The sequence below is a fragment of the Doryrhamphus excisus genome, linkage group LG11 (assembly GCF_037039965.1).
Source record: "Doryrhamphus excisus strain RoL-2023G ecotype Guam linkage group LG11, RoL_Dexc_Guam_v1.1, whole genome shotgun sequence".
NCBI classification, from domain to species: Eukaryota; Metazoa; Chordata; class Actinopteri; order Syngnathiformes; family Syngnathidae; genus Doryrhamphus; species Doryrhamphus excisus.
The window spans coordinates 21,030,786-21,058,242 of record NC_136367.1 but is presented as its reverse complement, the minus strand read 5'-3'; the positions used below and the strand labels follow the sequence as shown (position 1 = coordinate 21,058,242).

The 27,457-nt window shown below is 45.5% G+C and overlaps 2 protein-coding genes and 1 non-coding gene across 8 annotated transcripts; 2 read left to right on the top strand and 1 right to left on the bottom strand.

Annotated features, from left to right (window-relative positions):
• Positions 1-343: 343 nt before the first annotated feature.
• On the top strand, positions 344-9,039 carry mbd1b (methyl-CpG binding domain protein 1b). Of its 4 annotated transcripts, none has more exons than XM_058053133.2 (17): positions 344-489; positions 982-1,459; positions 1,888-2,046; positions 2,329-2,461; positions 2,525-2,808; positions 2,932-3,014; positions 3,246-3,286; positions 3,564-3,704; positions 3,789-3,872; positions 4,007-4,027; positions 4,110-4,214; positions 4,758-4,919; positions 5,005-5,166; positions 5,260-5,334; positions 5,406-5,486; positions 5,830-5,916; positions 6,434-9,038. In XM_058053133.2, the coding sequence occupies exons 2-17, from the start codon at positions 1,149-1,151 to the stop codon at positions 6,902-6,904; spliced, it is 2,400 nt and encodes a 799-aa protein (XP_057909116.2). In that variant the 5' UTR covers positions 344-489; positions 982-1,148; the 3' UTR covers positions 6,905-9,038. The 4 variants fall into 4 exon arrangements, with proteins under 4 accessions (XP_057909116.2, XP_057909205.2, XP_078650568.1 ...); XM_078794441.1 differs by having other exon boundaries at positions 374-535; XM_058053222.2 differs by lacking the exon at positions 4,758-4,919 and having other exon boundaries at positions 6,434-9,039.
• Positions 9,040-10,480: 1,441 nt separating this feature from the next.
• On the top strand, positions 10,481-25,911 carry ccdc120b (coiled-coil domain containing 120b). Of its 3 annotated transcripts, XM_058053674.2 has the most exons (12): positions 10,483-10,666; positions 14,593-14,697; positions 17,714-17,804; positions 17,890-17,994; positions 18,460-18,590; positions 19,898-19,999; positions 20,095-20,215; positions 21,243-21,302; positions 21,401-21,554; positions 21,646-21,747; positions 22,388-23,413; positions 23,541-25,911. In XM_058053674.2, the coding sequence occupies exons 4-12, from the start codon at positions 17,943-17,945 to the stop codon at positions 23,629-23,631; spliced, it is 1,839 nt and encodes a 612-aa protein (XP_057909657.2). In that variant the 5' UTR covers positions 10,483-10,666; positions 14,593-14,697; positions 17,714-17,804; positions 17,890-17,942; the 3' UTR covers positions 23,632-25,911. The 3 variants fall into 3 exon arrangements, with proteins under 3 accessions (XP_078650566.1, XP_057909657.2, XP_057909586.2); XM_078794440.1 differs by lacking the exon at positions 14,593-14,697 and having other exon boundaries at positions 10,481-10,666; positions 21,246-21,302; XM_058053603.2 differs by lacking the exon at positions 14,593-14,697.
• On the bottom strand, positions 19,385-19,456 carry trnac-gca (transfer RNA cysteine (anticodon GCA)). The gene has a single exon. It is a non-coding gene; the product is annotated as a tRNA-Cys (tRNA).
• Positions 25,912-27,457: the final 1,546 nt, after the last annotated feature.

Here is a 27,457-nt window from a genome sequence, read left to right as displayed (position 1 = left end):
ATTAGTTGTGAATGACATTAAATTATATCATATGCAACCTCGTGTGAAATAAGAACATGTATTTGGGTAAGATATCCTTAAATAATGACTGTGAAAGTAGTTCTTTATGAGGCCTTTCATTGTTTGGTAAAATACATAAACGGGGGACTGCATTAATAGGAACCACTGCGTATTACTGGTAACTCCATCTTGCAAATTGTAATTTTGTCATTTTCAAGTATGGATGTCCAACTTTGCTATTTGAGCTGTATGTGTTTTAGACCAACGAGTATGATTGAAATGAGAATAATCCACCCCAGTAAACTTATTTGCCAAGAAAAAACTGTTCTGGTAACTTTCTAGACAGGCATCTTCGGTTGCCTCCTATGTTTAGGTCCCACCGTCGCTTCCGTCGGTGCTACATTTATGCTAGCTAGCAACATTAGCACCCCTTAACAGGAGAACAGTGGTGTTACTAGTGTCAGGCATCGAGGATATCGTACGCTAAAGGTATGTGTTTTTGTTGACCCAACGAACCGACAGCGTGAATTGAGCGGTAAAATACTTACGGATTTTGGCATTTCTCCATTAGAAGTAGGAAGTGTAGCTGTAGCATTTGGTTGCTAACGTTAGCATAGCTGTGACTTCAGTGTTTCATACAACGACATCTAGTACATAATAACAATATTGTGGGATGTGTGTTTGCCCGGCGATGAACGGTAACAATGTTATAGCCTTGGTTAATTTAGTAGGAACATTAGTACGTTTTTTAATGCACTCGGCGAGTTCAACAATGTTGATTCCTGGTTAATATTTGCTACATATAAGTGCTTGTTAGTCACCATGCCTAACCAGCAGTATCACGTTAAGTATATATACGAAATGTTGTGTTGATTGCATGTTATTGGCAAACCATTCATGCGTGAACAGTGTGTATACTTAGAAAAACATGAATGTATGGTGGTTTACTAACAACCCTTTCTTTGCCAAACTCATGTTTAGTAACAAGACAAGTCATTAGCCCCTGACCAACACCAGAGGCCGCAGGGAGGAGACAGAATTCTCATATGGTGTGAAAACGCTCCAAATAGGATGCTGTAATATAAACCAACACTACCACCCCTCCTCCCCCCACAAGAGGACTGTTTTTAGTTTAAATTGTTGTACCAATGGAGGAGGAATCATTGCCGCCTTCTGGGAGCGACCCTGTGGAAAAAGATGTTGAACAAAGGGCAGAGGAGAACACAGAAAAACAAGATGGAGCAGAAAAACCTGCATGGGATCCTGTTGGACAAACCCAAGAAGAGGAGGAGAAGCAAATAAAAGATGAAAAAAAGGACCATGTTGGTAATCCTCCTGTTGACTGGCTGGAACCACTTGAAGATGACGAGCAAAGTGATGGTGATCAGGAAAGCTTGGCAGGAGAAAGCGAAAAGAGTCATAGTTTTGGGGGCAGTGAAAATGCCTTTAAACAAACGAAGTAAGTTATTTGTTCTTCTACTTGTCATGAGTTTAAATCAATGCGAGATAGACTTGATGACACAAAATGACACATAGAATTGGAGTATTCGTCACAATACTATAAAAGGAAATGCAGTTTACCTGAGGATTTTGTTTATATTTATAGAAATCTATTTTGAGGCAGTCTCTGTAGGTACTAATAATCATCAACCATTTGCATTCAATCTTCCTCTGTACTATTTTTCCATTATTTTGATTTATGAATGATTGCAAGGAACTTAATCATAAAGTTTGCAATGAAAGTCACAACTGCACTACATTAGCTAGCAACCACATCAGAAAAATGTGTGTCTTGGTTGCCTTAGCATTTAGCAAGCTCTCACTTTGTGGCCTGAAGCTTATTTGTATCTGCATTTGTAACATGTATGGTCACTATTTATTTTGAAGGCGTGCAGGAAACCGACGCAATGGAGGCTTTATACGCAAGCGTTCACGTCCCGAAGAAGGCTGGGTTGACGTCCCCGATCTTGGAGCGGGCTGGAAACGGAAAGAGGTTATCCGGCGCTCCGGTTGCAGCATCGGCCAAAAGGATGTGTATTACCTCAGGTATTGCACGGGTTCTGGTCAGGCGGAAACAAAATGTTGCATACTTTGTCAGATATTGTATTTTCTTATTCTTCTTTGAATGTAAGAGTTGGATTCGACATTAGATATTTCCAGTAAACAGAACAAATCTTGAAGCAAACTTAAAATAATTCAACCTGTGGTACTGTTGAGCTTTCCACCCTCCCTCATCATACCCCTTTGGTTTATTAAAACTTGTACATACACACAAAAACTAAGAAAATAAAAGTTGCATTCATCACTGACCTGTTTTTGAATTCACAGCCCAGATGGCGATCGGGTGAGGAGCAAAGTCGAGCTGATGGCGTTGCTTGTGGGAGTTGACATGTCAAATTTTGACTTTAAAGCGGGGAGGTTCTACAATGGCCAAGGACAGAAACCTCGAGGCAGAGGAAAGGTATTGCTGTGGTTTGACATATTTAAGATAATGTTATGTTGACTGCTCTTTTTGAACCACCAGAGGAAAATGCAGGACCGCAGCTACACTGAATCAAGCTGGATGAACACGGGAGACGGGACGGACACTCCAGACTCCCCCTATGTCCCTCCCAACGACTGGCCCAAAGATGTATGTTCCGACCAAATGCTTTTTTCCGAGCAGAGCACAATGGGAAATTCTTATCACCCCCAAAATGCCGGCAATGACAATGTGGTACCCAGTATTAAAATTAAGATTCATCGACCGCCGTCATCTCGACCGCTGCCTTCAATAAACGGAGAAATGGCCACAGACGAAAATCAACTGTGAGTCCTGAGCTTTAAATGTCTTTTCAATCACCGGTGAACGACCTGTTGATACAACGCTACTTCTATTGCAATCCTAAACTCAAGTACGGCGGGACTGAGGGTTGTTGTGTTTCTCCACAGGAAATGTTGGAGATGCGGTGTGCTCTTTATTGGCACTTGGTACGATAGGCAAAGAAAGAGGCCCTTCTGTCCGCCATGTTGGGGTATGTCAAAACTATCATTCTGAAGAATTATTATTGAAGTATTACAGGGTTTCCTACAGGACAGCAATCTATTTGTGGTGGTGGTGGAGGGTGATCATGTAATGGTGAAATTTGCATTATTGGCCATGACACATTTGCATTTCCGTGGTATGGGAAACACTGTAGTATTGCATAAATATGGATGTAATTGCTCACTATTGACTTTTCTCTCTCTTTGATATATTTTAACAGCCTCAAAAGCAAATGAACACCCAATGGTTCGTTTCCGGAAGGTAATGCCCCCTCTAATGTTCAGCATATTTTTTCCATTCCGCATCAGTCAGCAGTCTTGCATATAGTTTGTATTAGAGTTTATTTTGGCTTATATATTGGTCCCGATTAATACCTATAAACCATGTTTCAGATTTTTTTAGCTTTGTACTATATGTTGCCAAATATTTTAATCAATTAGATTAGTAGTTACAAATTGCATCAGCAAAATATTCTAACCTTTAAATGCAATAATAATAATAATAACTGCTTTTCTCATCACGTTTCCACCAACTTTAGTGGTTTCCGTGCGGGCAGTGTGTGGGATGTCGTACCACAGCAAACTGTGGCCAGTGTGCCAACTGCAAGAATGGACTACAAGGACCAGAGAACAGAAAACGAGTGTGCCGAATGCGCAAATGCATCTGTCCCATTCGCAAGGTGGGCTTAGGAAATACGCTGGTTATTGTTAAGTAGTTACACTTCTTTACATGTCTGTCTGTCGCCATCATGATTTCCTATCAGGGCTCTGAAAGTGAAGACCTCCTCCCACAGAAAATGTCACAAAGTGACATTTCAGAATTCCTGGACGATAGCATGAGTTTTCAGGTATTTGACTTTTCTGCATTTACAATGCATGTAGGTTTAGAATTATCTAGACCATGACGACCTTTTCATGATTTTACATTACTCATATAGCTCAACCTTTAGCTAATAATGTCTTTTATGTTCATGTTCTGCAGAGGGAAATTCAAGACTTACAGGTAGGCTTTCCCGGTGTCTTATCATTTACATGGAAAAAATTAAGATTTGTGTTCAACATTTAATGCGTGGTTACTCTTGCAGCACCAGAGTTTAGACCAGAGTCTAAAAAGCAGTGACACTGAGAACTTTTCTGCTATTATGGACTTCGATGATGAGGAGGACTTGTCAACCGACGACGATGATGATGTGAGTGTATTGTCTTTGGTTCACGTTAGTGTTTAGTTTGATTTCTATAAAACTGTAGTAACATGCTCATACGTACAGTAGTTCTGCTATCCTCGGGGTTACATTCCGAGACCCGCCGCGAATTATTTCTAACGCTCTAATGAAGCCTGGATTATGTTGCCTCATCAAAGCGCCACCGTATTCTACACCGGCTCCCTCATCCCCCTCAAACGCTCCTGCTAGCATCTCGTTTTGCAAACGTAACAAGGTGAACATCCTTAGCTGCACCCTTGCTTAAGGGGTCGGCATGGCAACAAAACAGTCAGAAAGTAAATCATAAGGACTATTAAACACTAAAAACGCAGCAGAAGATACGGAGCAGCAAAACTAGCTTGCACTTGGGCGGCGCCATCTTGAAACATGAGACCTCCGCATCCAATCCAGTCTTTGTCGATATGAACGATATACTTGTTTTTCATATCGTGCTTAAAAGAAATATCGATATTTTAAAAATATCGATACATCGCCCAGCCCTAAGTTGCATCCTATTGCTCTTGTTTTCAGTGGCATAAGAAGCGTAAACGGCGCGCTTGTGGAAAATGCAACGCGTGTCTCTGCAGGAAGGACTGCGGCACGTGCGATTTCTGCGTGGACAAACCCAAGTTTGGTGGCAGAAACAAAAAGAGGCAGAAGTGTCGCCTGCGACAGTGTCAGAGACAGGCGATGGTACGACGTTGCTAGTACCCCAAGTCGCGTCCGAGCGGTCGTGACGTACTCACTTGACAACGCTGGATTGCTTTTCTTTCTGCAGAGGCACCTGCTGCCCTTCCAGATGACCCACGCCGATTGCAAGTCCGCCGACCCGTCGCTGCCAGGCCGGCCAAGGCCTCACTACACGTACAGTCGAAAGACAAATTCAAAGAAGACTAAAACCACATTCCCCTTGGAGTTCTCCGACGATGACCTGCCAGACGTTAGTTTTTTATTTTTTTTTTTACCATTTCTAGGTGTTGTTTCCTACATGTGTTCTCTCAGACCCAATGAACTCTCTGCTTGGCTGTTTTAGATGGGTTGGGGCTCCGAACCTTCCAGCAGTAGCAAATACTTGGACATCAACCCGAAACCCGACTCTACTAAACAGGTGTGACAATAGAATTTCAACACAGCAGGCGAACGTCATCAGAAGAAACGTGTACTCCTTTCTTTCCGCAGTTAGTTCGTTCCAATTTGGAAGATCAAGTGCGAATGGCAAGACCAGATATTGACCGAAGCAGCCATAAAAGCTCCCATCAGGTAAGTGTATGTTTATATTATCCTGCTGTGCTTCTGAACTGAACAACAAGATCATCCTATTGATGATTTATTTGAATATAAAACGGCTGTCTCGTATGGGGGCGTGCAGTTGTAAAATATTCAGAAATGAATACCTCTCTGATGGTGTCAGTCAAACGTGAGCATATTTATTGTAACAGGAGGCATGTACTATATGTAGTATACTGACGCACACGGTAGTCAGTCAGTGTATTTGTACTCTATATTGTGCATACAGTATCAGTTGGCATACGGTGTGGTCATTGTTGTTGTTTTTATTCTAGTACTACATGAAGTGTGCATGTTTCGTGCTTATTGTTTGCAGGAAGTGCTAAATGAATGGGATGAAGATGATTCTCACCTTGACACGGACGTTCCAATACAAATAGAAGATGAGGAAGAGTTGCCAATGGTAAGCGACGGGTTATGTGTCAAAAAAAAAAAAAAAAAAAGGATGGCGATATCGTCCAAAGAATGAGGTTCACTTCAGTATCAGATTTTGGTATCAGCTGATACTGATATCAGGGTGTAAGTGATGACGTGCATCAAGCTTACTAGCTCGCCATGTCCACGGTGTGGAATTACTCCCACGTGTGGCCTTTGGATGGTAAATATGTGGAAGCCAGGGTCTTAATTAAAACACCACAAAAGGACGACGGGCTCGGCCGGCGCTTCTTATCAGACGCAGCTTTGTCTCACTTACACCACACGGCCATCAAGCCCCAAAGACAAAAGAGCACACTTCCTGCCTTCACAATAAAAACATGCTGCAGCAGTACATCCTGTCAGACGATATCTAACAAAGCAAGGATCTCGGAAAAATAGCTTCCATTGGCAAACAAAGCTGCCATTATGCCAGGGTGAGTGAGGCATCTTTAATTGCTCAAGATTTCTGACTGACCATTTCTTTCATTATTTGACTTCTTCAGATCACGCAGATCTTCAGTTTGGCTGATAACCCTGCCGTCAGCACGGAAGAACTCGACGAACACCTCAAGAAACTGCTGGCCTCTTTGCGCGACACGACACTGCCGATCCTGTGGTACGCCATCATGGCGGAGGGCCCACAGCTTCAGCTCATCCAATGTGCCAAACAGTCCAGCATGTCGGACACCGTCGTGCTGATCGACCCCGGCTTCTTCTTTCAGATCACCGTCCAAAATCAACCGCTGTCACCCACTCACCCGCTCTATGACGATTACCCACCCAAGCTGACCTCTGTGACTGAAGTGGTCACTTTGCTTTTGGGCCTGGAGAACTACGTTCTGTGCCAGGGGCTGCCCCCCCGACGGCCGTTGTCCAGTAACGGCCCCATCACATTGGAGCGGGCCTCGACGTGCGATTTCTTAGTGGAGAGAAACGTGGACATCTGCTCGAACTGCAAGTTGCTCCGTGGATGAGGATGTTCAACCTCAGACCGAGAGGGCGCTGTTGCATTATGGAATTCTTCTGTCCTGGAATGCTGGGATTGAAGCGTCACCAAAAGCATTCCTTGGACATTCTTTCTTTGAACATCTGAATTTGGGCAGGGCGATGGCCCCTATGTGTGGTAAGTGGTGCTGGCCGATCCACTTTTACTTGAGGAAGCAATACCCCCGTCCCGTTTTGGAATATTTCCACTTCTCTTGCCCCACCTATGCCTCAGGTGTGACGATCCCCGTTAATTCCCTGTTGTAGCTTTTTTACCAAAACGTTTGGGTGGGGTTGTGTCTTTTGTCTACTTGTTTTTCTCCATGGATTATTGATATCATTCCATATTTTGTAATCGCATCACAAAGAGCTTTATAAAGGTGTCTACAACATACCCCTGTCTTACTAAATTCATCCATACATTTGGCCTGATTTGGACAGATTTGCTAGTATGTGCATATACTGTATGGTGATAGGATCATTATCAGGAACAGATGCAGTTCTTATGCAACATCTTGGTACGTTCTGAATTGGAGGCTGTGGTCTTGTAGCCTTTATGATCCTAGATCATACAGGATATGTTCATGCATTCATTTCACAGCTCATGGACTCGGCTTTGGTTCAATATATTACACGTAAGCCATAGCTCCTAATATTGTCATACATTACTGTAAATTCATGTTTTATACCAACAAAATATTGTGGGGAAAAGGCTGTGAAGTTTTTGTTTTTTACTCACACATACTTCAAAATACTACAATACTAAAGGTTTAACTGACACATGTTGTCTACTTTGTGTGCCTGGCAGATGGCAAAGTATGCTGGGCCCTTTTTCTGGGGTGGAATCATCATACGATGCACACATTTTAATAATTGGGTGCAAAGTTGGAATTATCTAAACTGGTTTCTGCCACAGATCCACCTTTTAAACAGAGTCTCGTCCACACATGTTGAATAGGTTGACGTCCGTCTGGGATGGTCATCCAATCGGATGACCCCATTGTGGCCCAGGTACAGCTGCTGCCAGATCTTTCGTGGTCTGAGCCTCCCTGTGGAGCGTGACGCTGGTGTTGCTGGTGTTGCTGGTGTTGCTGGTGTTCATGTCAGACTCCAGTCTTTTTGGTTCCTCAACATCCTAAGCAATATCGCTTCATCTAAGGGTTACAGTTTGGGTCTTCTTCCAACCACAATCAGGCTGGAATATACTCACAGTCGCCAGTGGTCTTTAAATAGACAAGGTCAAACCCTAGTAACGTTTAGTGACCATGATGAAACACAGCCATTTTCAACCACTTCACATTCCAAATGATCACTTCAAGCAGCTGAAAAGTACGAGTGTTTGAATGCATCAGCACTGACTGCCCTGGTCCCTGGTGGGGGCAGAGAGCTCGGAATGTCAGGAAGGGCATTCGTTGTAAGAAGTAATCCACAGTCATCGATGCGATTGACCCGCTGTGGTGACTGACCCCCCCTGGCATGGAAAACCAGAGTGGGGGAAAATGTGTGACTATGAACCCGCTTTAGTGGAATTCCCCACTTAAGACCTGATATCATCATTCCACCTTGGAAAAACAATGGCTAAAATTGGGAGTCATGAAGGGCCCCCATTCGATAACATTCACACCCCCAGGTAAACATTTAAGCAGGACTGTATATGTGGGGAAAGTCTTTTTGGTTCCTTCAAATGCAGCTTTGAGATTTTGCACTTTATTCAGCTGTCCCTGAACGCACCATGGTTGCATTGAGATGCAAAAGTGAAGCTTCTATAAACACCAGCGCCATCTGTTGTATTGATCATCTGACATCATCACCCGTTGGTGGGGCGTCTGAGGCACAATGGAGAATAATCCAATCGTTTATAGTCACTCTTATTGCAAATGTTGATCTGAAATTAGAAAAAATGTGAATTTTGGAGGGGGGAGCGAGCAGTGTCAAAAATAGACCTGAGATTCGCTGACGGTCCTGGAAGGCGACATCTGCGAAAAGCCGGGCTGTCGTCCAGTTTCCTCAAGTAACTGTGGATCTCTTCAATATTGTCTTAAATATTTGGAGAATTCTGTTGAAATAAATATTCATTTCAGCCTCGTTCCGAGGGTCCATTAAAAGTGACTTTATTCCGTGGTGTGCCGTGTTACCTTAAGAGTTTATTCTTGGCAGGTCCACACCTGGGGGGGAGGGCTTGGGACCCCTGATAGTTCATTAGGACGCACACCTTTATTTTCACCACCACTTCCCTTACACCTTTTACTGCCTTGCTATTTTAAGCAAGCGTATTAAAGCCCTTAGTCGAAAACACGGAGCACAATCCTCCTGCACCTTCTCTCCTGAGGGCGATGCTGTCGTTGCTATTTTAGTCATCAACATGTTTTCTTTGTTGTGGTGCTCCAAGAGAGACAGACGTCTATTTCATGCGGTGTTTAGCGTTGCGTGTCGCGCTCGCTGCCAGGTGTACCTCATTTTGTGGCCATCCGCCATGATTATTCATACACTTTAATCCTGTTGATCTTTTCTGCAAAATCCTCTTGCGGCTAAATTAGAATAAAATGGAGGTTCCCATTTTTGTTCAGGCAAGGCCCAGGACCGTAAAAATGTCAGACTGTGGAAAACAAACACCAGAAAAGTACTGTACTGTATTGTACTGTACTGTACTGTACTACCATTGGATATGCTGTTAAATATCAGCGTTCATTAATGTAGTACACACACTACAACTGAAATAAAACTATTTGATTTTTTATTTATGACGTACCGTCATGTGGCCATTTGTTGCCAGGCGGAATTCATAGGGCTGTGTCACAACTGCCCCATTAGCCAATGAAAAAAGGCCTTTGCGGGATCAGCCACGCCCACTAAGTTGTTTATAATCAATAATTAAACACAGGACCAACATTGCTGATACTGGTAATGATGTCGACACTTTTTACTTGAAATGTTTACATTTTTTCTTCTAATTCATCAGTACATAAATACAATAATATGAAACTAACAATATTAACAAAATAATAAAGCGATACGTTTTGGGTCAAATTGGTAAAATACAAATAAAACAGGACTGAAAAATTAATCTGATGCTGATAGTATCCTTAGTATCATCCATATTTGGACTGATCCTCCCAGAGCCATCAGATACACGTGAATTAAATTATAAGCACACATTTTGTTATGATTATTGTGCAAGAAAATAACAATACTACGTAAAAAGATAAAAGTGAAGAAAAAGCGCCGACTGCTGGACAGGAGGACGAACTGCCGTTCCATGTTCTGTTGAGTCGCCAGAGGGTGGAGCTTCCGTTGGTGAATTACAACTATGATTATAACTCCTCAAGAATATGGATTAAAACATAAAAAAAGCACACTCGTATCTATCATACACGACTTTGCCCACATTTATGGCTGACTTGTTACTTTGGAAGCCCAAGGATGCTAGAACTCGTCCGTTCGTTTGATTGCACCTGGGGCGTGCAGCGTGTGGGCGGGGTTTGGCTGTTGCGGAGGGCGGGCTTTGACGCGCTTGTTTCCGGTGGTAGCTCAGCTGAGATGCGCACGGTTCTGGCGACGAGACTAAAGCGGGCGGCGAGGTCGTGAATTCGAATCGGGACGAGGAGCCGCCATGAACGGGCGCGTTTGTTGGCGTTTTACGTCCTGGTGAAGATTCCTCGGGGGGGGGGGGATTTCGCCCTGTCGTGTCGCCCCGGTAAGGCTTCTTATTCCCGGACCATGGAGACCTCCTAAGCCATCGGTCATGCTCTCCGGTAAGGGGGATTCTTCTCCGAGGTGTAACATTCATGCTAGCATGTGTATCATGTATGTGTCATTGACGGGGCCTTACCGGAACGTCTGTTTCATATTGTGGTCTGCGTCTATGCAGATAAATGTCTGTATGTTGGGGGTGGGGGGAATGGGGGGGTCATGATGAGCAATGGAATGTTTATTTTTTTAAACGTATGTTCCTTCAGTTTAAGGTAAAAAAAAAAAACGAACGCGTGTCGGTTTGTATGAGTGAGTCATTAAATGCAGCACATGTCCCGGATTGCGAGTGCATGCGTTCAAACCTTGCAGGAGAAATGCGTGTCATGCCCCCCCCCCCCCCTTGCTAAAATGTTTTTACAGCCAAAATATACACAAATGTTTATGGTTGCCATTTATAAATGCAGCAGTGCAGAGAAGGCCTATCATGATCAGATTCCTCAACAAGGATGTCTTGTCGGGTTCTGGTGGGGGGGTGATGGTGGTGGTAGTGGTGGGGGGGCTCCCAATTGTATTGTGAGGGTCAGTCAATGCCTGCAGGGGGGGATTCTCTGCAAGTCTTTGCCGTGCTGTTTGCTAAACACATCTCTGTTTTTCCAATGTGACTTTAAAGCCAAACAGTTGGGAAAGTTAGTCACGCCTTCAACTGATTGGCCTTCACACCTTCCCCCCCCCCCAAAAGGGCTGGGTTGGTTTGATTTATGACAGCCTTAATGGCCGCTTTCATCCTGATCTTTTCTACACATGCTGCCGCCGCCGTGTTTGTTTTCCCTGCTTTTCTCACGGCCGAGTCGTCAATGAGCCGCTCCCTCGCTCCATCGCTCCATCGCTCCATCGCTTGGTATGTTGCTAGGCAAGCATCATGGGAGTGGACCTTGACCCCCCCATCAGTGCAGATTTTGCTATTAAGCTCAGTCAAGGTGACATTATCTCGTGACTGTGCCCACAAGACATCAACCCGATGCAGTCGGCAACTTTTTTTTGTTTTTTAAATACAGGAATGCATTTCAAAACAAGCCCATATAACCTTTGGTGAGTTCAGGGAATCAGGGAAGTCCCAAAGCTTATCAAGAGGTGTGAGTGGGAGCAACACACACACACACACCAGCAAAGCAGATTAGAGTCGTCCAAACCCGGACAATACACACACATCCCTCAGGTGTTACGCAGAAAAGGGAAAATGTACGGAAATAATCCCCTCAGACGTCTGAGCCACATTCTTCACTTTATTCCCCCCCCCCACATTGGCTTAACAGAATCCAGGTGGATAGCCATCTCACTTTCCTTGCTGTCAAAAGTGCAAGGGTGAGCGCGGAGGCGCGGGAGCGCCGGTCAGTGCAGATAAGCGTGTTATGAATCCGTATTTGATGAATATGGAAAGCAGAATAAGCTCACGCTAGGACCCGTGTAGCGCTTTAGCCGCTCAGCTCGGCGGGGGCCGGCTGCCCGGTCGGGTTTAAACGGACACGGTCCTGTCAGCGTGACGTGCAACGGCTCTTTGGGTTCAGAACTTTTGGATCTGGATGATCATGGATGATCCAGAACGGTTGAAGGGAAATAACCCGTATAGTCGGCCGTCGCCATGCGGTTGGAATTTCGCGGCTTCAATCCTTCACGGTGTATAAAAAAAAACATACTGTTTTCTGTTTGAATAAAGCCAATTATTAGCCAAAACATAAACATATTTAGCACATTTTCAGTATCAGTAAAAAGCTAAATGATTTAAATGAGTTAAAAATGTTCAATTCCATGACCATGACTCCTCCGACTCGCCGCTGTTATCAAGTGTCCGATATTGTTGGAGCCGGCAGAGCCAAGTCAGATGTCTGCAGCTTATCAAACAAACAAGACAAAGTCGTCAGGATTTGTCCGAAGAAGCAGCGTCCTTCTCGTCTCAGCGGGAGACGTGCGGTCGCGACCCGTCTTGGTTGGCGTTGAGCCGTCGGTGTTGTCAACAGCAGCAGCTGTGTCAACACCGACGGTTAAGGTGACGACCGCACGGCCTCACCTGTGCTGCGTGAAAGCGTCACGTGTCTCAGCTGCTCTTTTACGTGTCAGCTGTTCCACGACGGCGAGTTGACGAGGAACGACCACGAACTGATAAACCTTAAAACGTGGATGAAAGTGTTGGGATCGTTCTGTCGGGAGAATGGAGCTAAATATTGGGCGTTGTTGCAGATCTTATCTTTTTTTATTTTTCTCAAAGATTTAAAAGTCTGCCTCACAATCTGTCATCCAAAATGGCCGACACTGAAGGTGTTGTCTTTTGAAAAATGTCCGGGATTGAGTGATTTTAATAAATGCAAAAATGCTCACATTTATTGACGCCATACATCATGGACCGATTTTCCCAACATTTCCGAAACGGATGTAGCTCTGCTAACTTTATTGAGATGTCAACCGCTTCACGGTACTACGAAATCCTCAACCAGATGTAACGCCTGGACTTGTGGTTCAGGGAGACATCGGCTCCGATTCCGCAATTCCACCTGCGTATTTAACTCAATTTTTCAAGGGTTCTTGGATTATATATCAGTGCTTCTCAATCAGTGGGGCGGGCCCCCTTTTGGGGGCACAGGGGGCTGTACAAATGTCTAGTACCCAACTATGTTTGTGCCCGCGTGGATTTCTATGAGAAAAATGCAGACTCAATTCTTATAAAATCCACTTCTGCCACCTTGTGGTCGTGTTTTTTGCATCATCACCTCTTATGCAAAAAACGTACAAGATGTTTTAGTACATCTTTAATGAGTTCATGTAAAATATTTTAGTACGACGCCATTATTTAGTTGACAGCATCGTATCTTCTTCTACGACCAAAAGCGTGTTGTGTGTATTGGCAGTTTGTTGACGGTGACGACAAGCCGGCAGCAAGAATAAACACGCCTCTTGACCTAACTTCACTCCGACGTAGCGCGGCGTCTGCGGGCGTCGTACAAGGCTTGTTTGCATGAACAAGCGGTTAAAAACTTGGTGTAAACACTCGCACAGCCCCGAGGGGGCCACACGGAACACTTCATGTTCCAGCCTCTCATCCGCAGGGCAACGGCGTTCCGGGTGACCTGAAACGGCATCTGACAACGTTGGCTCATGGTCGTCTTTCACCGACCCGGCTCGTGACGTAATATCTGACTAGGACGTTCTCCTGGTATTTGGCGTCTCATCCTCCAAAATGAAGTAACTGCACCTCGTCCCAAGTTCAGGAAGACTTATGGATGTGGATGCGTTGGTTCCGTTGGCGGGACAATTAAAAAGAAGGTACATCATTAGCCACGTTTACATGAGGAGTTTTTGACTTTCCGAATGACCTTTCCGAAAGGAATATTCCAATCCCGTGTCTACATGCGGCGCTATAATCAACCAGAATAGTCAATGGGGCATGCCCAGTAAAACGTAAACACCAACATCACGTGATACCGACTTCCTCGAGTTTTTCTTTCCCTTGTTGGAAACCCGCCACTGGATCATCAGTGGCTATATCTTACGTAAAGCTACTGACGTTCTATCGAGACCGAGGGCCTTATCAAAGGTGACAGCGGAGTCCTGGTAATCCTGGTGAGACGCCAACAAAATGTACCTCGGCTTCCCTTTTGAATGCGGCCGTTTAAAATGTGAGAAGCCGCAAAGCGAGCCGAGGCGTCGCGGGATTTGAACCCGCGTCACAGACTCTCTCAGCGTTTGGCCCGGCAGACTTGAATATTAAACTCCTTGTTGATTTGCATTCGTGTGATGCGGAGCTGCACAGAGGAAGCGCGCTCGCACCGCAGCTCATGTTTTAACCAACATGGCCCCCGCACCTCCTCGCCCCCCCCCCCCGACCCCCTTCCCCTATCCGTGCAAAAACAAAACATGTGTTCCATAATCGCCCGGCGTTCATATCTCTGCCTCCATCCTCCCTTTGATGCGGCGCCCGCTTTATCTGATCCCTCAGGCTCCTCTAAGGAATGCGATGCGGTCCACGCTGGTGTACCTGTATCTCCCAGGCATCTGCGCTCCAGATGTTCCAGCACTTGGTGCTTCCACTGCTCATCCTGAGGTGCGTTGCTGTTTATGGGACGGCGTGTTGCACCATGCAACCCATCCCGTAGGCTGTTATTACGCTCCTCGGATAAAGTCTTCCTGGCGTTTTCTTCCTGATACATCAACTCCAGTGGCCGTCCCATTAGTCACCTCACAGGGGGGGGCGTGCCCATCGTCACCATCCATTTGGTGTTTGAACAACCATTTGTTTGACAAATTGACAAGGACAAATGCTGCTCCCGTGCGCTCCGGACCTCAGCTGTTCAAGCTCGGCTCAAGCGGACGCGTCCAAACATTTTCCACCAGGAATCACGTCAGGAAAATGAAAGGATGTTTCTTTCCCAAATTATGTCAACTTTCTTATTTTTACCATTTTGACTTCATTCCCGTAATAGTTTGACGTGATTCCTGTAACATTGTAACGTTTTCCGCAAACTAATTTTCCAAGAATTCCAACTTTATTTGTTGTGTGTTGGCCACTCAAGAGTTGGGAAGTGCGAAGGATGAAAAACATTTTGACATTTTGTCCAAACCCGGGTGAAGTTTGTCTTGCATCCCGAAAAAAACGCAAACGTCTGTAGAGGTTGTCGGACATGACTAGGAACCGCTGGAAGACCAGCACGTCACGCACGTTGGATCCCGTTGGAGATCTAAGCCTAAGTCAACACAAACATCAAGCCTACCTCGCTAAACTAAACTATAAACACAGAGGTGATGATGACTGAACTGTAACCAAAAATCCACCATTTTATCTGGAAGATCACCTTTCTGGTCCGTGTCACCCCGTTACAAAGTGTCCTGGAAACGGGTTCCCTGGTTTTTCCTTGTCCTGCTAACTTCCGTGCTAGGTGGGGGCCATACAGACACCCTGCGTCGGGCGTTTAAGGCCCACACGTAAAAAGGTAGCACCTGTTTTCCAGGCAAACGTTACGGTTTCCAGACTTTTGGCTCCCTTGTTGAGCTGCCTAGCAACCGTCCAGGAGAAGAACTCCACCAACAGTCTGCCCCCTTAGAGACTTTAGTGCTTAGGTGTGCAGATCACCAGAGTGCAGACATGACAAAGCAGCCCCCCGATGGAACTCCTGCTCATTGGAAAGAATGACTTGAAACCCCATGGCTGATCTGGTTCTGTGTAATAGGACTCATGTGGTCTTTAGTCTGAGCGGTGTCTAGTCTCTAGTCTGTCAATAGGTGGAGGATGGCGTTGGTTTTCACACGTTACTCATCCAGACCCCGGACGGGAGTCAGTGCAAACTCGGTGGAAGCATTCCAAGTACGTGTGTACACGAAGCGCACCTCAATCTTGATGTAGTTTGAGCCGGGAAAACAAAACCCTAGATCTTCTCGTCTGACCCAAAAAGCCCGTCTAGCTCGGAGACGACTGCTCTTTTCCCAAACTATAAAACTTAAACTGAAAAGGTCGGATCCCCGTGGTGGTTTGGTTTGCAGTTTTCTCTTGTATGTAAAGTCCCGTGATACGTTATCTCTTATCCGATCATCGGCCCAACGCCGTGTGCCTCCAATACGCTAGCCGCTAGCGGCTAGGGGCTGATTGTGGTCGTTTCAGCATCTTCAATATGCGGGGGGAGGGAGCTCTGAGGTGCGCTGGGTGATGTTTAAATGCCATCTGCTGCGTCTCATGTGGTTACGGCTCTTTTAAAAAGGCACTGAAAAAAAATGAAGGTGAGAAACGCTATTGAATTGTCAAAGTTCTTTGCATCGTTGTAGGCTATTCTGTAGTGAAACACATGCAGAAAGGAGCCAGACACAGAGTTGTTTATTGTTCTGTGTGTGTTCTACGGGCAAATAAACTGCCCCCACACATACATGATTAGAACATTCCCTGAATGACATTTGTGACTCAAAAAGAAACACTATTTGATCTTTGCAGAGACGCGGTCACCAATACGTGGATCTTTTATTTAGACACTTTAACCCAATTTTTGGCAATGATTTTCCTGGAAAACCGAATCGAGGTTCCACCGTACATACAAGTGAATTTCCAGTGGCGTACCCAACACGGTTTAACCCGACCCTCCACCAGTTTAAGTCTCATGAAGGTGTTACCCCAATTCTCCTTAAAAACTGGGAGCCCGTTTGGATCCGGCCTTCAAGGATTCCCATGGAGATTTGCGGCTTGAGCAGAATCATGTCATGATTTAGTCCGCTGGCATGCAGACAGCAAGATGCTCGTTTCTGCCGCTGATTTGTGAGCGCTGTCGACGGAGAGGCTTTTGGCAGAAAACACTGATGCTATTTTTGGATGGCAGCCCTAAATTGGGCTGCTAATGAAACCCTGTCATGTGACCAAAAGTGCACGTCGGACGATACTTAGAAGGTCCACGTTTCATCAAGCAAGAGTCAAAGTGCATTTTAATGTTAATCCCATTCATAAAGTGTGTCGTATGCCAGATTACAGCGTATAATCTGTGATGGCAAAGTTTGTCCTCTCCGGCATTTGCTATTTTTGTACATCACACAGTTGGAGCTCCTTTGTCTGAATATAATATTAATATTACTTCAGCACCTCTTCACAAATGACTTGCTAATTAATTCACTGAGCTAATTTTAAACTCTTCGCCTTGAGGACCTTTTTTTTTTTTATAATTTATGAACTTAAAACAGATAACAAACTAGACTTTTGTCACATTGTCAATCTAGAAAGTGATGTGTTTCCGTTTCTTCTTTCCACCAAGTTTGGGAGAAATAAGTTAACTTTGGTGTCAATCGGCCGATGTTCCATTCCGAAATGTCATCCATTTCAATTGTTGTCCCGGCTGGAGCCTATCCCAGCTGACTTTGAACGAGAGGCGGGGTCCACCCCGGCCAATGGCAGGGCTCTAATCATAGGACATATAAAGCCCCGTTCCCACCCCCACCTTCACATAGCGTGCATGTTGTGGGAAGACGTTCCCGACCCGGATGTCCTGGCAGGTGTGCCATCATGTCCGCCATCATGCTCCCCTATAATCCGTATAATCATAGATTACATTCCATGCATTGAAATATCTCCCAACGGATTCCGTTGTCAGCTCCTGAGGTCTCCCGATGCCGCGACTGAATGAGGAGACGCCCGAATTCATCCACTGCTGACCTACCGACTCAACGCATGGCCGATACGAGGTGAGCCACACATGACGGACAACGCAACTTTTCCATGTGGGCGTCCGCCTCATCCTGCGGCTGATCCCGTATTTGGCTTCCTCAGGTTGGGAGCGCGGCTGGGAGCGTGAATCCTTCTAGTCCCCGTTATTACATCACATGGAGGTCAAAGGCCATCTGATCACCTCCATGGGTTTGGTGGGAGCTCCAGGTGAGCCGTGACGTGACTTCCCACACTCTTGTGTGTGTGTGTGTGTGTGTGTGTGTGTGAAGGCACACACCTTCGTGTCCGGACAAGCCTGGAATGGCCTGGAGGAATTCCCAGCGTGTTTTTACTGGCGGTCCAAGCCAATGAAAACACGAGAGTTTGTCTCAAGGGAACGAGCAACTGGAACAACAGCTGCCAGCGTCAAGGCCTTTTGTTCTCACGCCGACACCTCAGCTGTCTGATCATCTTATCACGGCTGTGTGTGTGTGTGTGTGTGTGTGTGTGTGTGTGTGTGTGTGTGTGTGAGACTGGGAGCTGACGCCCCAAAATACACACTTTCTAGACAACTATTGTCAAAGTGGAAAAAACACCCCCACCCTCCAAAAGCTGCCATGTAATTGGTAGCTGCTGCAAGGGTAATCATGTGTATCATGTGTGTCATGTGTGTCATATGTGTCATGCGTGTAGATGTTCAAGGCTGCCAGGACGGCAAGCTGCAGGCCGAGCGGGTCACGGCTCTCCAAGAGAGGAAGCAGGCCCTGGAGGCTCTGCTTAACACCCGCGTGGAGGAGCTCAAACTGGTCTGCTTGCAGGAAGCAGTGAGTACTAAGTATTAAGTACCCCCCTCCCCCGCCACCACACTGTGCTTTGCATGTTATGTAGTATAACCTTTGACCTTAGCACTGCCTACAAACCGCATCTTAGCTTATTGAAAATCCACAGAATCAGCGAGACTCAACATTTTCAGCTTTTTTTCCTTTGCAGTATCTGACTTTATTATTATTTAATCTTTATTTTTATTGTTTTTGGTCATTGTTGGACTTAGCCTATGACTTTTTTTTAATGCGGTGCTTTTCCAGAAGTGTCTTTCTTCTGGCTTTTGGTTGAAGATAAAGATCATGTAAAATGATGCACTAAAAACAAAGTATCTTTAGTTCAGATAACAAATCTGCAATCAAGTTCTCATCATATTGTATGTACATCTTTAAATAAGATGAAAAATGATTGGAAACAACGCAAAGATAAAATAGAATTGCTTAGAAGGAAACCATTTATTCATTCATTTTCTACAGCTTATCCTCACGAGGGTTGTGGGGGGTGCTGGAGCCTATCCCAGCTGTCTTAGGGCGAGAGGCGGGGTCCACCCTGGACTGGTGGCCAGCCAATCACAGGGCACATATAGACAAACAACCATTCACACTCACATTCATACCTATGGACAATTAACCTAGTAGCAAGAATGGAATACCTGGAGGGAGAACATGCAAATTGGAATTGAATTTCTGGAATTGAACTCGCTTCTTCTAGCTGTGATGCACTAACCACTCATCCGCCGTACAATACAATTGAAAACAATTAATTAATGTATTTTTAGACTATTCTTCTGCGTATCCGGGGGCATCCGGATTTGAACCGGAGACCTCTTGATCTGCAGTCAAACGCTCTACCACTGAGCTACACCCCCACTGGATAGACACTATTTTATTTTATGGACATCTCAGCCTATGTTTTTCTTTTTTTTTTGCACCTGATGCATGGAAACAAGTTGGTGTCACGATCCTGTTCATGTTCGATTCCGGAAGTAGTCATTGTTGAAACAATGCAAACTGGTCTCCGTCTTATAGACGCACGTCTGTCTCAGCTCTTGATTGACAGCCGTCGAAGACTCTTTGCCAACACCTTTTATTGTGAGCTCTACTCACGTCCCCCCCCCCGTTACTGCTGTAGGGGTATTTTATGGCAGCAACATTACCTCTGCCATAACGGCTTCACAGCAGCAAGGCATTTATCGGATGGTTTTTATAGCGACTTAAAGCAATCTGTTAAGTGGTGTCCTTTTTATGAAATCCTTCCGATCCTTTGGCCGCCGCGATGAGGGATTTCAGTTAATTGATTTCCTCCACAGGAGCTGACTGGGAAGTTGCCACGAGCCTTCCCTCTGGAGACGGGGGAGAAACCCCCCGCCGTGCAGCGCAGGGCTGGCCTGCCGCCCAACGGCAAGGCGGAAGTAAGTCGTCAACCTTGAATATCAATTCTGCTCCGCCGGCTTTGACTTGCGCGCTCCGGTTTAACGCAAATGATCAAATGGCCTTCGGTCTGCAGGATGAAGCCGCCCAGAGAAGGCAGATGAAAACCATCTTTAGCGGTGCCCTGTACCGACACGCGGACTCGGACAGGAACCTTCCAAATAGCAAAAGGACGGTTCATCGGGGGTGTCACACAGGTAACACGCACCTTTAACTGAGGTCTTCGTTAAATAAAATACAGTCAAACTCAGAGTTTTTATATGATTTGGTTTTCCGAATACAAACCGTCTCGGGTTTCATACAGTATTTCACGTAAACAAACTAGTTTGCCCTGTGGTGTCCCTAAGTGGCCAAACAAAGCACTCTACTCTTTATTGAGTGTGACTGCCAAATAACCCACCACGGGGCCAAAGACAGACGTTTCTAAAGAAGGTGAGAAACACGATTGAAAATCTGACCAGGGGTCAGCAACCCACAGCTCCGGAGCCGCATGTAGCTCTTAAGCCTCTTTGTTGTGGCTCAAGTATTTTTTTTTAACACCGTAATGGCGAAAATACGCATCTTTGTAATGATTTTTTTTTAAATCTGGCTTTCTGTGAGACCCGATAGTCAACTCTGCTTTTTCTCCTCCGAACTACTTTGATACCCCCAAATTCCCTCCAAAATATTCGGAGACTCGCAATTGCTTGCACATTTCCTCAGGCGTCAGGTATTGAAGTTTAAGCAAGATGATACTATCATTACACTACGAGTTGGCGGCCATCACACTTGAACACTGTACTTCTATTTGTTGGATTCTGCTGTTGAAACTTGTTAAAATAAAAAAGTCAAACTTTTGAAAGATATTTAATCTACATATTTGTTTGTTTTTAGATGTTTTTCTTTAGTGAGCGAGGGGTTAAAATGGCTCTTTTGATAGTAAAGGTTGCCGACCCCTGTACTGGGGGTACTTTCATTCTTCTCTATTACTCTATTTTGGTTTTGGACGTCTTTAACGGATTAGAAAGCTTGTCATTTAGCAGCAGAAGGACCACAGTACACATGAGTATTTATTTACTGCACTTGAACTGTACAGTTGGGTGTACAGTGTAACCCGTTCATATCACAAGTGACCAAAACCCAAAATGTACTTTAGACTTTGGGCCGAGACATAAAGAGAAGGATTCCTTGAACCCGCGGCAACAATCCAAACGTACTCACAGGAGCCGTTATTTTGTCTTCCAGAAGATAGCGTCATGTCAGAGAGCACAAGCTCGATGTCGGATTCAACGTCTCACGACAACGGTAGGACCCGTCTTCACGTTGAACACGCTCGCTATACATTTCACATTCCAAGTCACGTCAACCTCCTTTTTCCACGTCTGTGGATTTCCTCTCCAAAGAGTCCTCCCCCAGTGTGGCTGCCGACCAGCGCTCGCTGTCCCAGCCTCGGCTCACCGTGGGGAGTCCCGACCACAGGATCAGCAGGAAACTCTCCCCTGTGGAGATTTACTACGAAATGCGGACACGCCGCAACTCCGTCACGAGCTCCGTCAGGTACCTGAAGTCAACGTTTGGAGTTAGCGAGGTTTGGCTCGCACGTGATGTGCGGGATAAACACATAAAACATTACTTTGCCCTTTCGTAGCCCGACTCACTCGTTACCAAGAAGTACAACGAATGCTGAAGGCCGAAGCGTTCCGGCCACGCCTCTCTTGGCCCGAACGGCACCCATCAGCGTTCATGTCAGGTAATGTTTGATCCCGGTTCATTTCGGCATGATTTAGGGATTAAGAGCTTTGGGAATGGGCCATCCTTGACCGACGTAGGAATACAGATGGTGTATCAGTACTTCAGTAGCTGATTGGGCTAGTTAATGACACATGTCGGTCTTGGGGGCCCCCTAGTGGCCGCAGGACATGACGCACGCCTGGCTGTGTTGTCCTTAAACTGGACAGGTATGAAGGTTTTATTTTTTATTTTTAATTTATTACAGACATGCATACTATGTTACATGAAGGTTTCTCACATATACATTTAATATTTATTCATATACTTACATATATGTACACATATACATACTATACATATATATACATACACACACATATTCATACACATATATATACATACACAACACCTATTACTACACATGTCTTAAAAGGAGCAGGAAGAAGCAGAGCTTAGTAAATCCTACCCAGTTACCAATTCAATAAGTGATTTTTTTTCCACATATAATCATATAAGACATAAGAATCTTACATAAGACAGAACAACAAAAAAGAGTGGGAACATCAGGACCCCCCCCCCCCCCCCCATCAAAACCCCAGGACATTGCTGAAGCACCCAGCCAGCCAACCGACCTTGATTCTCTCCCCTGTCCCCCACAGGTCGGATGGTCCTGGGGGCAACGGCCTAAAGCAGTGGTCCGGCAGTCTCGATGTGCCATACATGATACCGCTGGCCCAGGAGGGCCCCTCTGACCGCAGAGGCTGCCCGTACAACTCCAGGGCCAGGCGCAGCAACAGCTCGGAGGCCCTGCTAGACCGGTCCAGTCTCCCCGACGATCCAGCACCCAGAAATGGAATGCACCCAAAAGGAGGTCCCTACAAGAGCTCCGAGACCCTCACGGACGGAAAGCTGCGCCACATTCACCTCGGCAGCCCCGAGAAACACGCCGACGGCTCCGGAGAAAAGGCCAAGATGCGTCTCTCCATGGGGGGCAGAGGGGCCGGGGCGGGCTACAACGAGCTGCTGATGGACTACATCTGGGGAAAGCAGCAGAGGATGCAAGTCCAGCATCACCTCTTCCAGTCCACAGGCAGGATCTGGCAGGACTTGCCCCCTCACTGCCCCTCTAGCGGAGGGGTGGCCCCCCATGCCAACGGTTTCTCCCATTCCCAGGTGCACCTCCCGAGCGCCGCACCTCCTTACAGCCCCATGGTGGGCCGGGGGTCTCAAGCCGACATGCGCAGGGTCAAAGTGACCAGAACCAAATCCTGCGGGCCCTTCATTCCTTTGCAGCAGCAACCCCAGGACGCCATCCTGCTGTCTGCGTACGAGTCGCAGCTTCCTGCGTCTGGTACGACCACTTCCTCCATCCCCAACCTGCTTCCCTACCAGACTGAACTCTCCGGCCCCGCTTTCGGCCGAAGACCCCCGCAGTTCTCCCTCCCTACCCCGGAAGACTCAACACGGAGCCTCCACAAAGCCCTGGCTCTGGAGGGGCTAAGGGACTGGTACCTGAGGAACGCGCTTGGGTACCCCCCCAAGGGCCACGAAGCAGGGATCTCTCGTCTGTCGCACCCCTACCCTCTGGTGGGACAGGCCCAGACTGTCCAGGGTGAAGCCGCCAACCCCCACCGGCCTCAGATGCCGCCCTCAGCCAGCTTCCACGGGCACCCGCTGCACGGCAGGTGTGTGTTAAGGTCATGTCGTGATATTTCATGTCGTGATATTTCATGTCGTGATATTTCATGTCGTGATATTTCATGTCATCATATTTCATGTCATGATATTTGACATCTCTCGTTTCCCCAACAGGTCGATGGAGCTGTCCCTCTATCAGGAGACTCCTCAAACACAAGAAGGGACCTCGAAGGAAGCCAACACAGATCCAGGCACCCTTGTCTGACGCAGCAGAACACACACACACACACACACACACACACACACACGCTCCAGGTAGCACCATGCATCCACCCTAAGACAAACGAGTGGACCCAACGAGACCTCAACAGTGAAATAAAACATTGCAACCTCAGCAGAAAAGGACTGAAGACCAAGTGTAGATGTCCAGTGTCAAAACGCCTCGTCAAGTCTCTCAACGTAACTCCTTAAGGCGGCGGGGGTGCATTTACTAACAATATGGCCACGCTCTACTACTTATATATTTTTGCTCCAACATGAGCCGTAAGATAACACAAAAAAAAAATATTCTCCCGAGATATACTTTTTTACACATTGAAATGACTATTTTGTATCTTGTGGGATATGAACAGTTATATTAAGAAGAAGGAATAATATATTGCTCATGAATCACGTGTGTTGACCAAGTATTACGACATGCCGGTGTGTTTGTGGATCACGTTTGTCGACGTTGATGTCACGCGCCAACGATGGATCTGCGCTCACAATGGATGGTATATTAATGCGCCCGGGATGGATGTGTGTAGTTTGTTTAGATGCCAACAGATGGCAGCGCTGAGCGTTGTTACTTACGAGAATCAACAAGAAGTCCATGCATGCAAATTTCAAATCTTTGATTAATTGTCAAGCAGTTCACTTTGTTACCGTTCTCGGCGGGGGGAGTGTGAACCCTAGCCCTAACCCTAACCCTAACCCTAGCCCTAGCCCTAACCCTGTCATTGTATGCAATTAGCAGATCAACGATTGTTATAACGATTATATCGTCAGTGTGGTGCCAAAGCATCGGTCTCCAGCGCAAGGCAGTTACATCCATTGTGAGCGTGGAAATCGATCGATTTGTGCGCTAACGATGGATCCATCTCGGGCGCAGCGCTGTCACTCCATCTCGCAGATCCATCGTTAGCGTGTAATATTTCTACATGAAACGTATGCTTTATGAACGCTAGCTAACCGGCGTAGCAGACAGGAGTGCCTCCATATTTTTAATAGAGCAGAACTAAACGTTGGTTAGATGACTTTAAGGTCACGTAAAAACGATGTGTATTCTCGTATTAAGCCTCCGTACGTAAGCGTAGTCGTACTGTATCACCTCGAGCGGTTGATGATGTCACTAAAATTGATGTCATTCATGGGCATCGGCGCTGGTTGATATTTGTAGCTTTTTCGGCCTCATTTCTAGATGGAAGACTTTGAGGAAGAAGCCGAGGCCTGTTATGAGATCTACGGGACGGCAGTAGCACACGACCGTATGACGAGAGACCAGCTCGTTCTTCCGAATGCGGTGGCGGCGTGGACGTGACTGTCGTACGGAGAGCACTTTATGAACATCTTAAGCCTTAAATTCCCGATGATTTGTCACCCGGAGAGGAGACGGGCGCTAGTGCTGCCAAGGATCGCTAAAAGGGACAAACGAAGCCTTGTCGTCTTCTGCGGGACGCCTGTCTGAGTCTGTACATAGTGTGGATTGTACTGAGCTTTTATTCCCTTACTAACAATATACAGTCATTGTTACAACCAACCACAGGTAATAATAATAATAATAATAATCATGAGTCTGCACCGACTCGAGTGGCACGATCAGAAGAGGGCTGCGGTTCTGAATGACGGCGTGAGCAGGCCTCACTCCAGACTATTTGTCAAAGTTCATACTTTTTTTTTTATTACCATTTGCAATGATTTTAGCATTTCAATTCATTTGTATGATTTTTTTAATGTCTATATTTCTAATGAAAGTGCAACATAAACCTCTGAAAATGTGATTATGACATAAAATGGTAGCATATTTTGGGACATATTGAGTTGCCATACACAATGTTTGACTCGTTTGAATGTATTTGATCCCTCATCCTGTATGTCCACGTCGTATTTTCTACTCTGGTACAAAGTATAGCACCCTGTGGAACAATACGCTTTCTTGTACTGTACACAGCGTACAGTTTTGTGCCGAGACCAAAAGTCTGTGCACTGGAGGTGAAAATTTATTTTTCTTCAAGTTGAAAAGAAACGCTGTAGCTCTAAAAGCCGTGTATTCCTAAACTTGAAGACTTTGTAGCAATCTACTGTGGCTCCTTCTCATCAGTCAGCGCGGGGATGAATTTGTTATGTTACAAACGTTATATTCAGCAGTGTGACTTGTTAATATTTGAAAAACTATATTTAAGTACCTCCCTTTATTAGCAGGTCTATGACATCAGGCTATACTGATACTGTATGTACACGTACGTATGAGTGTGCGTTCATTCTACTACAATAAAGTCTCATCTTGCAGTTGACACATTTGGAGTGGACCGTTTTATTTTGGTTTCCAAACCTTGTGGATGGGAAGATGGATACGACAAGGCTGCAAGAAATACGTTTTTTGGACGTATTTCTTTTGGACATGGACAAAGGTCCATTTCAGGAATTGTTGGAAATATTGGGATATGGGCGATCCGGATCACCATCTCTATCCAGGAATTGGTTAACATTGTGAGATTTTTGGCAATTGTGTATGCAACTCCACAAAAAATGGTCAAAGCACTTGGAAAAAAAAACACAGATTTGATAAAATATCAAATACTGATCCAAAAATGTAGTATTATTATTTTCTTTCTTAACTATTTTAACTTCTTTAGTTCTATTTGGTAATATTCCATGTGACTGTGGTGACTTCATTGACCATTCAAGTTGAAAATGAGCCCCCCTCCAGGTCCTACCATGATTATAAGATGCTTGCAACCTGCAGTATGGAACGCTGGGCCAAAAGGTAAACAACAGGGACCCCCATTCCAAATTTCCATAATCATATTTCTAGTGTTTCTTCCTTGCTTTTATGACATTTCTTACCAGTGTGTCCGATCCCGCTCTTCTCTAAGTAAGGATAATAAGACTACTGTGTAGACGTTAAAATACGGGACTGGGTATTATGCCAGGAATTGAAGCATTGATTAGGACAAAAAAAGCCTTCCAATATTAATATTAATTTTTACAAGGTTTGCCTTGCTAAGTTTTTTTTTTCCTGTGTTTATTTCACCTCAGTTTTGGCTTATGACTCTTATCACTCTTTGAATGGTCCCAACCGCTTGACTGTTGCGACCATATGGCAAAGGGGTTATGGATTCTGTGCGCTGTTACGAGGAGATCTGGGAGGAGACATTATCCATATTTTAAGAAGCCCTGCAAAACAAGCACATGAATAAACATAAGCAGTTGTTCTATTTTTACTACTGTTACATTTTTTGTATTTCATCTTTTTAAAACTTAATTTCATATAATAACATAAGCGACAGATCATACGCTTGTGTGCTGACCAAGCGTGAGCACCCCTGCAGGGGGGGGCGGGGTGCAGCAGTTGGAGGAAGAGCTATGCAAGAATGCAGCGTGCTCTTCCAGTGGTCGGCTATTCCTGGGATAAGTGTTGTGGGTCCCACAGCCCAGCAGGCCGAGACGGAGCCTATGAGACTGTGGGTGGGGGACCTGGTGTACACGTGCACGGTGTGACCTCCCTCCTTGGAGACCAAAAGTGGACGTACAGCAGGTAGGTTGGCTCCTCTCTACTGTTTAGTACTTGTGCCGTGTACTAGGTTGGAGTATGTTCAAGAACAACTAGTATAATAGTCGCTGTCATAGTGTTGCAGAGATCTTTCATGACACTCAGTTTGAGTTCCTGGTAATTTGGTCCTCCTGACAACTTTACATGTAAAGTTACCAAGTCACTCATTTTCTTTCCTACTTTATGCAATACGAGGAAGAGTTTCTGTTTCAGTTGTGAGCTTGACTTGCTATTTTGTCTGGCTAAAAATAAACGTGCACATTTGCCGCATGGCTCCTTT